Here is a 14345-nt window from a genome sequence, read left to right as displayed (position 1 = left end):
ATGTTTGACTATATTTCAAATAGGATTGCTTCCAACTTGTGGCTAATAAAAAAAATTAAAGTTGGACAAAATTGTGTACACTAATGCTAAAGTTAACAAATATCATTATTATTCCCTGAGAACTTATTTATAAAACAAGAGAGAGAAGGTTTTTTTTATTTATAAGTCACACCATTAAATTTCCCCACAAATTTCTCCTTTTACTTCCCATTAAATGTTGGAGAGAAAAATTATGTTGTTAAAATATGTTTATTTAATAGTGGTAAAGTTAAAAATTTATTAAATTTATAGAGTTAATGTGTTTTTAAGGTTTTCCTTGATTTTGACAAAACATGTTGAAAATAATTTATAAATAAAATTATAAGAATAATTGAGTTCATGTAGTATAATAAGTTTAAAATAACTTATGCTTCTAATAACTTATGATTACTATAAACTTAAAGAGGTTTTATAAAAAAAATATAAACAAATTAATATTAATTGTAATGAGTATAAAATATAAAATTTATAAATTATAAAATCATGACTTAATAGTTATTACTCCCTTTATACTACAATCTATGTCATTAATAACTAATTCACATTTTATGAACAATGTTAGATAAAATTTTATTTTCCTAAAAATGTTCACATTTTTATATTTCTACCCTTGAGTTCTCCTAGTAATAAATACATTATCTTTAAATATAAAGTATTTAAAGATAGGGAATTTAAAAAAAAAGAAAGAGTATAAATGGTAAAAAAACATACTCTTTATGCTGAAAAATATAAGGTATTTTCTGAAAGTTTAGACGTTAAAAAATATAAAATATTTTAGTCTTTCAAGGTGTAATTATTATTTTTTTTCAAAAGTACTCCTATTGAATAAATCACTTTATATTTAGGGAGAATTACATTAAAATTTCATACAGAAAAATTAATTACTATAAGATCTAGTGACAATTGAATTAAGGAGTCACTGGACTTTATAATAATTAATTTTCTTGTGTGAGACCTGAATGTAATTCTCCCTTATATTTATTTTAGGGTGAAGTATCATGTTAAATAGGGGTAAATATAAAAAGATGGGTTTGTTTGAACACAAGTAATTACTTTATTAGGAGTGAGATTTAGTTATAAATGATTTATATTTTTTAATAGAAGGAGTAAAGTTTACTCAATACTCTATACTTTGGACCAAGGGATGCTTTTACAAAGCAACTTATATTGTGGTCTAAAAAAAGTATCTCAATTCTCTATTATAGGAGGTCTTCTATAAGACTTCTATAAGATTATTAATTAACATTTTTCAATTTTATTCTATTGTAAATTACTAAAAGAAAAATTAATTTTAATTTAGTGTTTTTTTATAAATTAATTTCATGTTTCTATAACTACTTGAATGCTCTAATAAGGGAAAAGTCAGTTCTAAAATATGATTGAAAATGACTTATAAGGAATATTGAAGACAAGAGTGGGTATTACTTAGATTAGACTTGATTGATTATGGATTTTTTTTTTGGGCAAGAATTATGGATCTAATATTTGGTTTATTAGTTTGTTCACTCTTATCTTATTTATAAGTCATTTCTAACATTTTTGCTAGATTCAAGAAAAACTTTAAATCTCATTAACTTTATTTAAAAATTCAATGAGTTTTCAACTTTATTCATATTAAATATATATACTTTAAAAATAAAAGCAAAACTAATGTATACCAATCCTTATAGTTTCTTCTAATTTTCAATTAGGTCCTTAGAATTTTATTTTATTTTCATTGAATCTTCTAGGTCGTCTCTATTAGATGTTTTGGTCCCTGTAATGACCCATCATTATCCCGTGACACACTCCCTAATCAATGCTCTTAATTGAAGAGCTAACCAAGATTTATATAAGCTTTTAGCAAATAAACTGGACTTGGGATCCCACACATGATCAATATGATATTCAAAGTAAATAAGTAGAAACAAATAAGGAAAATTAATACATTGAAAACTTAAAGCCAGAGAGTAGAAGAGACAAATTTTAGGTCTCACTATGTCAGCTCGCCGCAACCAACAACACTTGTCCACGTTTGCCTCAATGGACATGCTCACTAGCCGCAATGAAGAGTACAGAAGGCACTTGTCACGGCCTATGACACCACTTGCCATGGCGAACTCCCTTTTGACATGCTCACCACATCCAAACGACTACCTTTGTCATAACAACCCTTGCACCAGCAAACTTATCTGACAATATGCTCCTAATTATTCTTGAAATTCTCTAAACCTTAACTACGTAAACACCTTATTAATATGAAATCAAAGCCCATATATTCAAAATTAAGTAACTAAGCTATTGGATTTGACTTCAAGCCCTTCCAATGCAATGTGAGGATCCTAGGTCACTAAGTGCTAACTTGAGTCCTAAGATCCTTTGCACAATAAGAATGCCTCCTCTCTTAATTCCAGTACATTCATATACACATACATATTCATGCATAAACATCCTAATCCTTATTATAATAGGCCATAACGAGCTCTAATTTGGCATAACACTTGCACATTTGCATGGTTGGCCTCCCTCTCAAATATAAGGGCCAGCAATCGTAAAATTGCCCAAGATTATAATTAGGCTCCTATCCAAATGAAATAATCCTCACATATATAGAATTATGCATTTGTTCTAAAGTTGGGAAACTAACAATCTTATTGCACAATAAATAAACTAGAGACATTACAAATTATTCTCTAGTTCTTGGGCATAGAAGCCTCTTCTTTTTCCTTTGCCTTCTCATCCCCTGGAAAATATTAAGTAACGGGAGTAAAATTTAACAATCTCAATGACTAAGAAACTTAAAGAGAGCATCTTAAAGTGTGGCAATTATATTTAGATCAACCAATAACATAAACAAGTATATCATTTCATAAAACATGTTTTGCACAAGTGTCATGCTTATAATAATGCAACCACCTTATATCTCTTCTTATATCATCTGATTGAATCTATGTGCTATTAAATCGTGTACACCTAGTTCATGTGATTAAAACTAGTCTCGCTCTCCAATTGTGAGGGTTTACTTTGCCAAAGGCTCCCACATTTGCTCTCAAATCAATACGTTTCCCTTACTCAAATTTTAGCGTGTCATAAGTTGCACAAAAAAAAAACAGAAAGACTTTTGGCTGCAATAATTAAAAGTCATTCATTCATGTAAAGTTATGAGAATTTATATTTTTTTTTACTTTAAGCTACTGAATGCCTCTGGCTAACAATTTTATGAGTATTTTCGTCCTTTTATCCAAAATAATTCTAAAGACTCAAGATTTGATAATTAAAATTTACATGAAATTATAAAAGTTGGCAAATTAATTTTTCCAAATTTTTTCAATATTTAATGAAAGCAAACGAATAAAAATGATACAATAATAATTAAATTAAAATTCATTATAAATACTATCAAAATAAATTCTCTCCCTACCTATACGACCAGAAGAGTATGTTAATATAAAAAATTAAAAAAGGAAGAATTACATTGAAATCTCATCATAAAAAAATTAATTATTATAAAATTTAATGATTGTGTTATCAATTTTTTTAATTTAATTATTAATAAATTTTTTCATAATTAATTTTTTTTTTTTTTGGTGTGTACGTGGATGTAATTCTTCCAACTAAAAACAACTCAACAAAACGCCGTTAATCGGCCCACTTTAACAAGCGCCAATCCCATTGGCTTCACTGCTTCGTAGGCTCAAACTGTACAAAATCCTATAAGCTACGAGGAAACCCGAAGACCTCAGCAGTATACCATTGCCAACAAAGCAAGCTGAGTCATGGCGGGCTCTGATCCCCACAAGATGATGATCAAAGCTGACAAGCTGTGAGTTCATCTTTCTCATTTTGCTATTCATTTCTCTCATTGATATGATGCGTAAAGAAAGTGTTAATTCCCTTGAGATTTTACGATGCACGCTTTTGTGGGCAATCTGTGGTGAAATTAATTCTGGGAAATTTCGCGCAATGAGAGAACCTGGAACCCGATCAGTTGATTTGAATGATCATGGTTTTGTAAAACAACGGAAAATTTCTCCGTAAGTGGTTTTTTCATCTTTCGATTCAGATGAGTGTAGAACTGATGGTAGAATTGATTCATGGATTGTTGCTTTGCGGTGGCCATGATTGTAGAAAAATGCTGCAAGTGCAGAGTCAACAACTGCTAGGGTCATACTCTCTTCGTAGTTCATTGATTATAGAGTCCGTTAAAAGAACTGGGTATCGATAAAGTTCTTAGCTTCATATGTTTTCGAATTGCTTATCTACTTGACGTTACAAATTAAGCATTTGATGCTGCTTTTGATTCTCTTTCTATGACTTTAGTTAACCCCTTTTTTTCCTTATATTTTTCCCCCTCTCAGAACTAAACTTACTCTTACAAGGTGGAGTGCAGACTGGAAAAATGCTACTGCCCTCTATGAGCAGGCGGGTAAAAAAAATGTTTTTCTAAACTTTTGATTGCACATGCAAGTAACTTTGTGGCTAATCTATCAAAAATGAGAAAGCATGTTCGCAAATATTCTAACCTTTTATTCTACTGTAGCAAATGGATTTAGAGTTGCCAAGGATTATGAGAGAGCAAAAGAAGCTTATGAGAAAGCTTCTAAAGGACAGGAAATGCTTTCTTCGTATCCTGATTTTGTTTTATTGTAGATTTCTTGTCCTTGAACAAAATTAATTGTCCCACAATGTTTTTATGTTCATTGCGTTAAACTGTCTCTCTAAATATTTCCTTTACAAGCAAACCAGACCTTGGGATGCTGCTAAACATATGGAATCTGCCGCCAGTCTAGCAAAGGACCTAAGAAACTGGAAAGAAGTTGGGGACTTCTATCGAAGGGCATCTGAATTGTACATTGAGTGTGGGAGACCTCAACCTGCATCAGATGCTCTAGCGAAGGGAGCCCGGTGAGCAAATTGTTTACTTTTGCTTTGCTATCATATGATCATTATTACTCTCAATTTGAAGTTGAAGGCAACACTTTCATCCTTTGTAACATGATGTAGATGCTCAATGAACCTTTACTTAATAATTTCTCAATAATGTTCTAACCTTTTTCCTCTTCTGTTTAGTTAATCATGGCTTGATATGCTGAATTTAATTTTACAAGTAATTACTAGCCATTGATGTGAGACTGTTAAATGTGATATCACGGATCTTTTGTCTTATTCCACTCAATCAAATTAATGCTATGATAAAGTCTTTCCTTTCCCTTCCCTTCCCTTTTCTTTTTATTTTGCGCCACACCCCAAAAAAAAAAAAATGAGTGAAGTTTTTATATCCTGGATTTTAGTGCATCATGTAGCCTTTGCATATAGCTTGCTTATTTCACTTTTTATCATAACCACATGATGCATATCTTATCTTCCCTGTACAGTGCATTGGAAGAGTCCATGCCGGAAGAAGCAATTCAGTTATATACTGATGCTTATACGATTCTTGAAGATGATGGAAGAGAACAAATGGCCTTTGATCTATATCGTGGTGCTGCCAATGTGTATGTAAAACTTGAGAAGTAAGTTTTCTCCAAACTTAAGATGATCATAATTTCCTTTGTTTATGGGATAGGGAGTATTCATCTTTGTCCACTTAATTGCCACTAGCTGGAGTAAACTCAGGAAGTCTTGTATTAATTTGTTGTTAACTTATTAGTTTTTGTCATTCATACAATTGAATGGCCATTGATGCTTCTCTTTGTTCTTATTTATATAAGGTGACATATATGATGAAGCATAAGCCAAATGTTGAATCTTCTAAAGTATAATATGACATGTATAGAGTTTAACATCCTTGTACATGATAAAGCAGTTTTCCTACTCTAAGATCAATGGATACGGGATCCTGTATTCTGGTGCTATCCAGCATATGTTCGTATGTGGCACAAACCAGCAAAAATGGTTTTATGCCCGCCACCAGTTCAGTTCTTTAACTTATTATCTATGATTGTTAGTCAGATTGAAATAGAACAAGAAGCAAAGTGAAGACTCTTGACAAACAAATGTTCGGGTCCATAAAACAGATGAATTTGAGGGCCACTAATATGCTAAAAGTGATGATGATTAAGGACTCAGTTGGTGATTGTTTTGGTGTTGTGAACAATACCTCTATATTTTTTATTGGGCACCAGAGGGTTTTAGGGTAGCTTGAGCCACAAGGTTTTTGAGTGCTGTTTTTTTTTTTTTTTTCCTGGTGATGTTGTTCAACCTGAAACGTGGAGGTACTTGTAGGAGTTTGTCAGCAATAAGCCTGCTAATCAATTTCAGTAAAATAGGAAGGAAAATAAGAGTCATAAAGCCAAGAAATACAAGGACATAGATAAGAAATAAAATGTTGGCATTAACAGCAGTAACTACACTAATTACAGTACAGCTGGAATCAAGGCATCAAGGAATTAAGTCATCATTATCTACAAGAGGATGTCTCCAGCTTCCCACGCAGGATTCCTTTGGTTGATATCTCAGAAGTCAAATGGCTGAATCCAAGTAAAGCAGGATGCATAGATTCTCAAACTCTTTAAATGCTGATAACTTGTCAAGGTCTGTTTACTTAAGATCAAGCTATTAAGTAAAGGGCCATGAACAGTTTTGCTACGATTTTATACATGCCTTATCACACAAAACCCTTCAGGTTTGAAGTGTGGACAGACCATGTGCCTACCTTGAAGTACCAGTAATTTTGATTACAAAGGTTTGCATTGTATTCAATACATGGTTAATACCTGTGTTAAACATGATCTAAAACTTGAAACAACATTCAATCACTACATATCTTGCAGTTTTGTATTGTATTCAATACATGGTTAATACTTGTGTTCATATTGTGTCCTTTCTTCTATCCTAAATTTTAAGATGTTAGGTGAAGGCTGATGTATAGTTTTATACTTTTATTATAATCTGAAAGAGATAGAAAGCATAAAATCTATTTAAATCTCCAAAACTTATACAGGGATTGGGAACTGGCGTTTTAGATTGTTCTCTAAATTTGAAACCTTTGTAATTAAATCTAGACATTCAAGAAGGATAGATAAGGACCTAGCATTAGGTTATGATAGTGTTACAAAGTAATCTTACCATTAGATTCCCCTCATAGTGTGTTTTACTCTTTATAGCTTATTAATCCTTTGTTCCATTCCGTATTGTGCCACCCTGAACGATCAGAACTGCTGTTTTGGGCATCTGATAATATTGATACAAGTTACTGCATAGAAGTCTTAAGATACGTGGATTTTTCTCTGGCGTGTGGATTTGCAGTTGTACTGAACTGTGGTTTTAAAATATGCAGATATACAGATGCTGCATCTGTCTTCATGAGATTGGGCTTATCAGCTGACAAATCTAATGCTACCAATACCCAATGCAAGGTCTGTAAATTATAAATTTTGTATTATTTTCATCAAACTCCATTATTCATATATTTATGCTAAAAAAAGGAAGCATATTATTATTTTTAGTGAACTATGAAAACGGATTTAGTTGCATTATTTCATGATGTTGGAGGATAGTGATGACTCTATTATAACTAAAGGAACCAAATGTATTCAACGCTTCTTCTTCTTCTTCTTCTCCTTTTCCTTCTTTGTCCTTCTTTTTCAAACTGTTTGCATGGCATAGAACTAATTTTTTTTAATAATTATTGTTATATGTATGTCATTTTAAATCACTGTTTGGCTATTTATCCCTATCAGCTTTCAAGTGAATACAAGTTTTGTTAAAATGGTAGTTATAACTGAACGTATGGTGGTAGATTAATGGTACTTTTAAATGTCATTCTAGTACAAAATTATGCTGTGAGTGGATCTGGGGTGCTAAGCTCATACGTAAGTAAATTGTAAAATGTGAATATCAAGCTGGGTTTTCGATTGCTATTTGGCTTAAATTTCAGTATTGGTTATATAGATGCATGTCTGATAAATCTCATAGTTTCTAAAAGTGTTTTACCTCTTTCCATTCTGTTTCTTGCTTTCATCTTTCTCTCCTTAATCTATGATAACCTGGAGACTTTGGGATGGAACATTCTTGTCTTTAGCTTCAAGTTCCTTCCTTTCATATTGGTTCAATGTTTCCTATTCCTAACCTAAGCATGCTCTATCACCATTATGTCCTTGAAGCACCTTTTATTTTGTTATTTCTTCCAAACCAATTTTAACTGCAATGCGTGCTAAATTTTTGGGTCATACTGATTTTAAGGGATAATTGTTGAATGGATGAATATAGCTCTTATTCAGTGGTTCTATAGATAATGCCTCAAGTCAATAAGGGCTTCGATAGATAGAAATGTCTGGGGTTATGAAGTTTTTATCAAGATGCTTTAGAGGATACAAATGAAGATTTGCATTTGGGTGTGTTTAGGTATATCACAATATAGGATGCAAGTGCCTGACAGAATTCTAGGGAGCTTTATTGCTGGTATGAATCTCAAAATGTAAAAATATTACAATGGTCAATGAAACAAACTTATATCCTTTAACTAAAGGGTAAACATTACCTTTGGTCGGACCTCCTCTATTGCCTTCTTGTTATCCTATTGAGTACGGGCCTGAGTTCACATATTATAGGAGGAGGCCCAAAAATGTAAGCGCATATCTAGTAGATTAGAAAAGGGTAATTGGGCTATTATGTATGTGTTCTGTTAAAGGAGAGAGGGAGAAGGTTGTTTTTTGGCGGGTGCATGGAGGGAGGAGGCTAATGAGAATTTAAAGGTGGTATTCTGAGAGTTTATGCCCTCTCAAATGCATAGGGGCTTTGGTATTCTTTCTTTTTCTTGTGACTAGTGTTTCTCCATTAGTACAAAGGCTGTCTCCTTCATTTTGGTATCAGAGTTGTTCCTTTTTGAGTAATGGTTAGCGCTAGAATGGATCAATGTGTTGGTTGTTTGGATTCATGAATGCTCAAAACTGAACAGGGCATGGAAATGCTAGAAGGCGATGTCGCTACTATGAAATGTGATATGGCCCTATGAATTCCTTAATGGCAGAATTAGCTGCTGAAATTTGTAAGCCTCATGGTGATGATAGCAGGGGGTATAACTCCTGAGACCTTGTCTGGTTTGAAAGTTACTTCAGAGCAGCCTCATATTATTGAGATAGGTGAGGGCAGTGGGTCTGATTCACTTGACATTTCTTCCTAGAAACTTGATAGGCCTCTTTTTCTGGTGATGAACCTTTAGGTTGGATTTTCTGAGTTGAATAGTATTTCAGAGTAAATTGCATCACAGATGCCTGATCTGGTTCACTGGATGCTGCTGTCTTATGCTTTGAAGGATGTGCACTCACTTGGTTTCAATGGTGTGAGGTTCGTTCTCCTCTTCACTCTTGGTCTGACTTTAAGTGCGAATTATGCATTTTCGTCCCTCTCAAGTAGAAGGAAAATATGAAATGTTAATGGCCCAGTGTCAAAAGTGTTTGGTGGCTGAATACATTTGAGTGTTTTGAACTGCTTTCAGCAACCATTGAGAGTTGCGATGAAGAGGTATTGATCGGTGCTTTCCTCAATGAACTCTACAAGGAAATTAAAATCGATCTTCGGGTTATGGAACTCCAAAAATTGTTGGAGTTTATGGATATGGCCTTGTGTATGGAAGAATGCAATTATGTTCTCCTTTCTGGTTATGCTCATTGTGAACGGACTACTCAACCTTTGGATTGGACTCAACGGGCCGGTGCTTGTCAAGGCCCATTTCGTTCTGGGTCTGGGTCAGACGCCTTTAAAACAATGTCCATTACTGTGTCCCAGGTCTCCAAATTGTCAGATGACTCCAAAAAGATGGCCATTCCTGTCACTTACACCAACAAATCAGTGCCTAAGAAATCACTGATGCAGAAATTAAGCAGTGACGCAAGCTAGGGCTCTGTTTTAAATGTGACAAGAAATTTCATCCTGGGCATAAATGCAAAAAGAAGCAGCTCTTGGCTCAGTAGCCAAGGGGGAGAAGAGAGAACACTGTCTTACTTTGATAAAACAAACTATATTGTTTCTTGATTACTTCAACACAATGAAAAGATGCCTATTTATACTAGTTTAGGGTAGATATATAGGGGCTACAGTCATTAGTTATGGGATTTTATTCTGACATGATAATGCAGGGGAGTTTTGGAGATAGTGGGGGTTATGTAGATGTAGGGTTATGGAGATGCAGCATTCAATTCTGTTTCAGGCATACAAGAATATGATCTCCTTTCCTCTCAAGACTATAAATGCAACTTAGTAACCTTGGAATGGACCTACTCATGACTTCCATCTCTTGGCCTTTTTCAATTGTGCATCTTTAGATCATCTCCTGGTCAGTCTAGTGCCATCACTCCCTTGTCCCTACCACAGTCCCCATAATGCGAGACACTTTAAATTGTATGTGGGTACTTAAAGTTCTGCAGTGTTATAATATCATGTTAGCTCATGTCCTATGTTCATGGTGGTATCCATGCTTCCTAGCTCAGATGAAGGTTGAGGCCTTGAAGGCAATGTACAAAAGAGGGGAAAAAAATCAAGGATGTTTAATGACTCTGTTTGGGATTTTCAAACAGGTGAAATTTCTGTAAGCAGTGCATAGCTGCTGCATCATTGTTGCTCTTATCTCTGTGATGGGAAAAGAAATTTTCTTTTCTGAAAATATGCTATGTTCATGATTTGAGATTTATGACGTGTTATTTTTATGAAAAATTTTCTTACACATTTGTTTATTAATGCAGGCATATCTTAGTGCAATAATCGTTCATCTTTATGCCCATGATTTTAAGGAAGCAGAGAAGTGTTATAACGACTGCTATCAGTAAGCTGCTGCCCATCCTTATGCTATTGTTTGCTTATGTATCAGCTAATGTGTAATATAGAACTGGAGTTTGGATTCCACCGCATCCACCACATAGTCCTGTTGGCCCGATGCAGTCTTGATACTTTCTTATACCATATTTATGATTGATTCTGCATAGCATTTGGGAATTAGGAGCTTTATTTTACAGTACGTCTGATGCAAATCTGATTTTTTTTCCCCAATTCATTATCTCTTGCTTTTCATTTGAGACTCAAATATCATAAACATATTTCTGCCTGTTTTACAATGGCAAGACCTGACGCTCATTACTTAACTATTGATTATGAAGCATTGAGAACTTGATTTTTGGAATTCAATGTGTTTTTAAGGCTAACTCTTCAAAAACCACGAAGAAAATATTGGCATCCTCTCAGTTCCCATTTTTTCCTTCACTATCTTCTCTGCAATGATGCTCTGCCTCCTGTTTTCCTTCATGGGTACCTTTTATCATTAGTGGTGTGAAAGTGGTAGTCAACTAAATTTTCTGACATGCTCCAACTGAACTCAAGCAATAAAAAATGAGAGTGTCCATTTGATGGAGTCTCATATTTTGGAGCTACAAGTAATTCTTGTGGCACTTTAGTAGCATGGCCCTTCCTCCTTTCTAGCTAGTTTTTATGGGTGGGTTTCCCAAGTTTGCTTAGATCTCCATTACCATCTGAATTGTTCCCCAATAATATAAAGAGCCATAAATATGGAATTTGAACAATACAAACGTCAGCAAATAGAAAGGAAAACCTGTGTGCAATGAGCCTCATATTTTCTTATGTCTGAAGCACATTATTGAGAAGGGCTAGTAAAGGCTTTCTTGGTGTGTGCAGAAACTCAGACAAATCTTGTGCAATTTTTGGTACACAGAAAAGTAGTTTCTAGAAAGGAAAAGGGAAATATACCTTAAAAAAAAGGGATAGGTGTATTTCTAGTTTCCTTCCTAGAAAATGTTTCTCTACCTACCAAACATTGCTTAAAGGGAAAGACTATGGAAGAATGATCAATCTTGAATATTCGAAACTCTTTTGAATATTGATATCTTTTTTTTTTTTGGGATAAATGAAGTATTTAGTGAATGGTGACCACCTATAGCTCTTGGTAAATTACAACTTAAAATAAATTGAGAAAATTCATTTTCTAGCATACAAGGAGCAGCTATATGCAAAATAATTGGTCCCAAGTCTTGGAACTAGACATATTTTGTACTTGTTTTCTAACACAGACTCGGATGCTGTTATTACCATGTGTGCTTTTATATACACAGAGAGAGGGAGGAATTGGGAAAAATATATGGCAGTGCTTGGATAATCATTGAAAGACCCCAGCAAATGGGTTCCGAATGTTTTATCTCTACAAAAGTCTTCTGAAAGTTGCAGTACCATATTGAGAAATAGTTGTTTCTGTGCCTATAATTATTGGGTTTTCTTCATTGACTTCCCAGTCCAATTGTTTCTTTGCTCTTAGACCATGATAGCCTGTATCCTGTGCATGAAATTTGCTTCTTTTTCTTTGTATAAAAAAATATGGAGTAATTATGTCATGCTATGCCTTTGCATTATGGGAACTGATAAATGAATTGTCATAATGTGATGTCTCTAGGATTGATGCCTTCGTCAAAAGTGACCAAAATCGTTGTGCTGCCAAGCTTCTTGCTGCTTACAGAGAAGGAGACGTTGAAGAAATCAAGCGGCTTGCTAATTCCACCACTATTTCAAATCTTGACCATGTGGTAAAAGATTTAGTTCATATGCATCACTTTCCTCACTTTAACTATCATTTGTCTTCTGAGCTTGTTTTTGTCCCAAAAAGCTTCTATGCGAGTTTGTCAGAGATAGTCATAAACTCCTTTTCTTAACTGCTCAAGTTTTTTAGTTGAAATGATCATGGACAATGCTCAAATCTAGAACACTGGTGTTTATCTTCGACATAGATGTCTTTAGTTTGTATCGATCTAGAGTCCAAGGGATGCAATACATCTGTCAACTGTTACAATGACTTCAAACTTATTGTTGCACCTGGGAAAAATGGCGACTAAGAACTCATAGCTTGTCAATGTCAGCAAAAGACCTCAAATTTCTCTCAAAAGTTATACCACTCATTGCAATTTGGTTTTGCAGTGTTTTAAGACCCTCGTTAAGTGGTCATACTCTGAACTCATATATTAGCATGAAAAAACTGTGAAGCTTGTTTGAGACTTTAGAAGCCTGACATCTCATATGATTACTTTTTGAACCACAGACTCCTCATTGCAGGATGATATATATATATATATATTTAAAGCGATAAATTACACAACTTACACACTCAGGTGCTAATGCAGGGTTTGAGCCTTGGATCTCATGCCTGCAGTGAGGTGGCGTTGTCACTAGGATAACTTGCCATTGGGCTCATTGCAGGATGATAATTGTCAACTACTTTTGCAACATTTATATGGTTGCATAATCATTAATCAAAATGCAATCACCATTTATTATTATTATTATTATTATTATTATTATTATTATTATTGGTTAGTGATGGTATGGGTGAAATCTGTGCAGATTATCAGGCTTGCAAGGAAACTGCCAACGGGTGATGTGAGTGCATTGAAGGTTGATGGAGCCAAAGAGGAAGAAGAGGAGGCACTAGACGAAAATGATCTCACTTGAATACTGTTACTGCTTGTATGATGTCTCTTGTGCGTCTGTTTATATATGATGAGAGAAAGGTTGGCAGCCCCATTTGATTGTGTTGACCCGTACATATCAGGTGTTATATAAATAATTTTAATTTGTGCTGTTGTTCTTTCTGTTGTATTATGACGTCCTATGTTCCAGTTTATGCAAGAGGTTTTTTTTTTTTTTTGGGAAAATAATTTCATGGGTTGAAATTGGAGCTCTTAATTTTTCAATCTCATGGGGTTTCTGTACATGTGTTATTGACTCAATTTTCTGTAGAATTTGGTAACATTGAAGAGGACACTGTCCAGAGACAAAAAAAAAAAAAAAGGGGGGGGGGGTTATCGATCAGTGTTTTGGATAGGAATAAAGGGAAGTAAATGAGAATTTGATTATTGTTTTATTCACAAGGAACAACGGCAATATGAATACGCAAGCCATGCATGTTAATAATAGCAAATGTTTCCATAATGCTTGGTGAACATAAAGAATAACATTGAGCTCTTTTACTAAGTGGGAAAAACATTGGAGGACCACAAAACGTTAAAAAAAAAAAAAACACACAAAACAAAAAACAAAAACCAAAACAAAAAAGAATTGGGAGATTGTATTATTCCTACCACCCTTGGTCCTACAGTAATTTGAACCTGAAAATTTAAAAGAAGTGACATTAATTAAAATGTTTCACATAAGATTAAAAAAATTATTTAATTTTTATAGTTTTGATCCAATTTTAATTTATAATTTTGTTTTTATAATTTTAACTCAATTGTAATTTAGTGTTTAAACTTTTATTCTTATAGTTTAAACCTTCTAAAATATCGGTTCTTATACTTTAAAAAATAAAATTATAAAGATTAAAATTATTTTTAAAT

The 14345-nt window shown here is 33.7% G+C and overlaps 1 protein-coding gene across 2 annotated transcripts; it reads left to right on the top strand.

Moving 5' to 3' along the window:
* The first annotated feature begins 3685 nt into the window (after positions 1 to 3685).
* Positions 3686 to 13584, top strand: LOC129306270 (gamma-soluble NSF attachment protein-like). Of its 2 annotated transcripts, none has more exons than XM_054946759.1 (9): positions 3686 to 3841; positions 4377 to 4444; positions 4559 to 4643; positions 4765 to 4923; positions 5394 to 5531; positions 7298 to 7376; positions 10701 to 10780; positions 12413 to 12542; positions 13354 to 13584. In XM_054946759.1, the coding sequence occupies exons 1-9, from the start codon at positions 3795 to 3797 to the stop codon at positions 13459 to 13461; spliced, it is 894 nt and encodes a 297-aa protein (XP_054802734.1). In that variant the 5' UTR covers positions 3686 to 3794; the 3' UTR covers positions 13462 to 13584. The 2 variants fall into 2 exon arrangements, with proteins under 2 accessions (XP_054802734.1, XP_054802733.1); XM_054946758.1 differs by lacking the exon at positions 3686 to 3841 and adding an exon at positions 3852 to 4052.
* The last annotated feature ends 761 nt before the right edge of the window (positions 13585 to 14345 follow it).

This window comes from Prosopis cineraria, unplaced genomic scaffold (genome assembly GCF_029017545.1).
Source record: "Prosopis cineraria cultivar Desert tree isolate PC_DT_omini unplaced genomic scaffold, ASM2901754v1 PC3, whole genome shotgun sequence".
Classification (NCBI taxonomy): domain Eukaryota; kingdom Viridiplantae; phylum Streptophyta; class Magnoliopsida; order Fabales; family Fabaceae; genus Prosopis; species Prosopis cineraria.
Note: the sequence above shows the minus strand (reverse complement) of the source record. Positions and strands in the feature narration are given on the sequence as shown.

Excerpts from the sequence above, each read along its gene's own strand:
- LOC129306270 (XM_054946758.1), top strand. The coding sequence starts at position 3,886 with ATGATGCGTAAAGAAAGTGTTAATTCCCTTGAGATTTTACGATGCACG. Across the intron at positions 4,924-5,393 it reads GCTCTAGCGAAGGGAGCCCG|TGCATTGGAAGAGTCCATGC; the intron begins GTGAGCAAATTG and ends TTCCCTGTACAG. Across the intron at positions 12,543-13,353 it reads TTTCAAATCTTGACCATGTG|ATTATCAGGCTTGCAAGGAA; the intron begins GTAAAAGATTTA and ends AAATCTGTGCAG.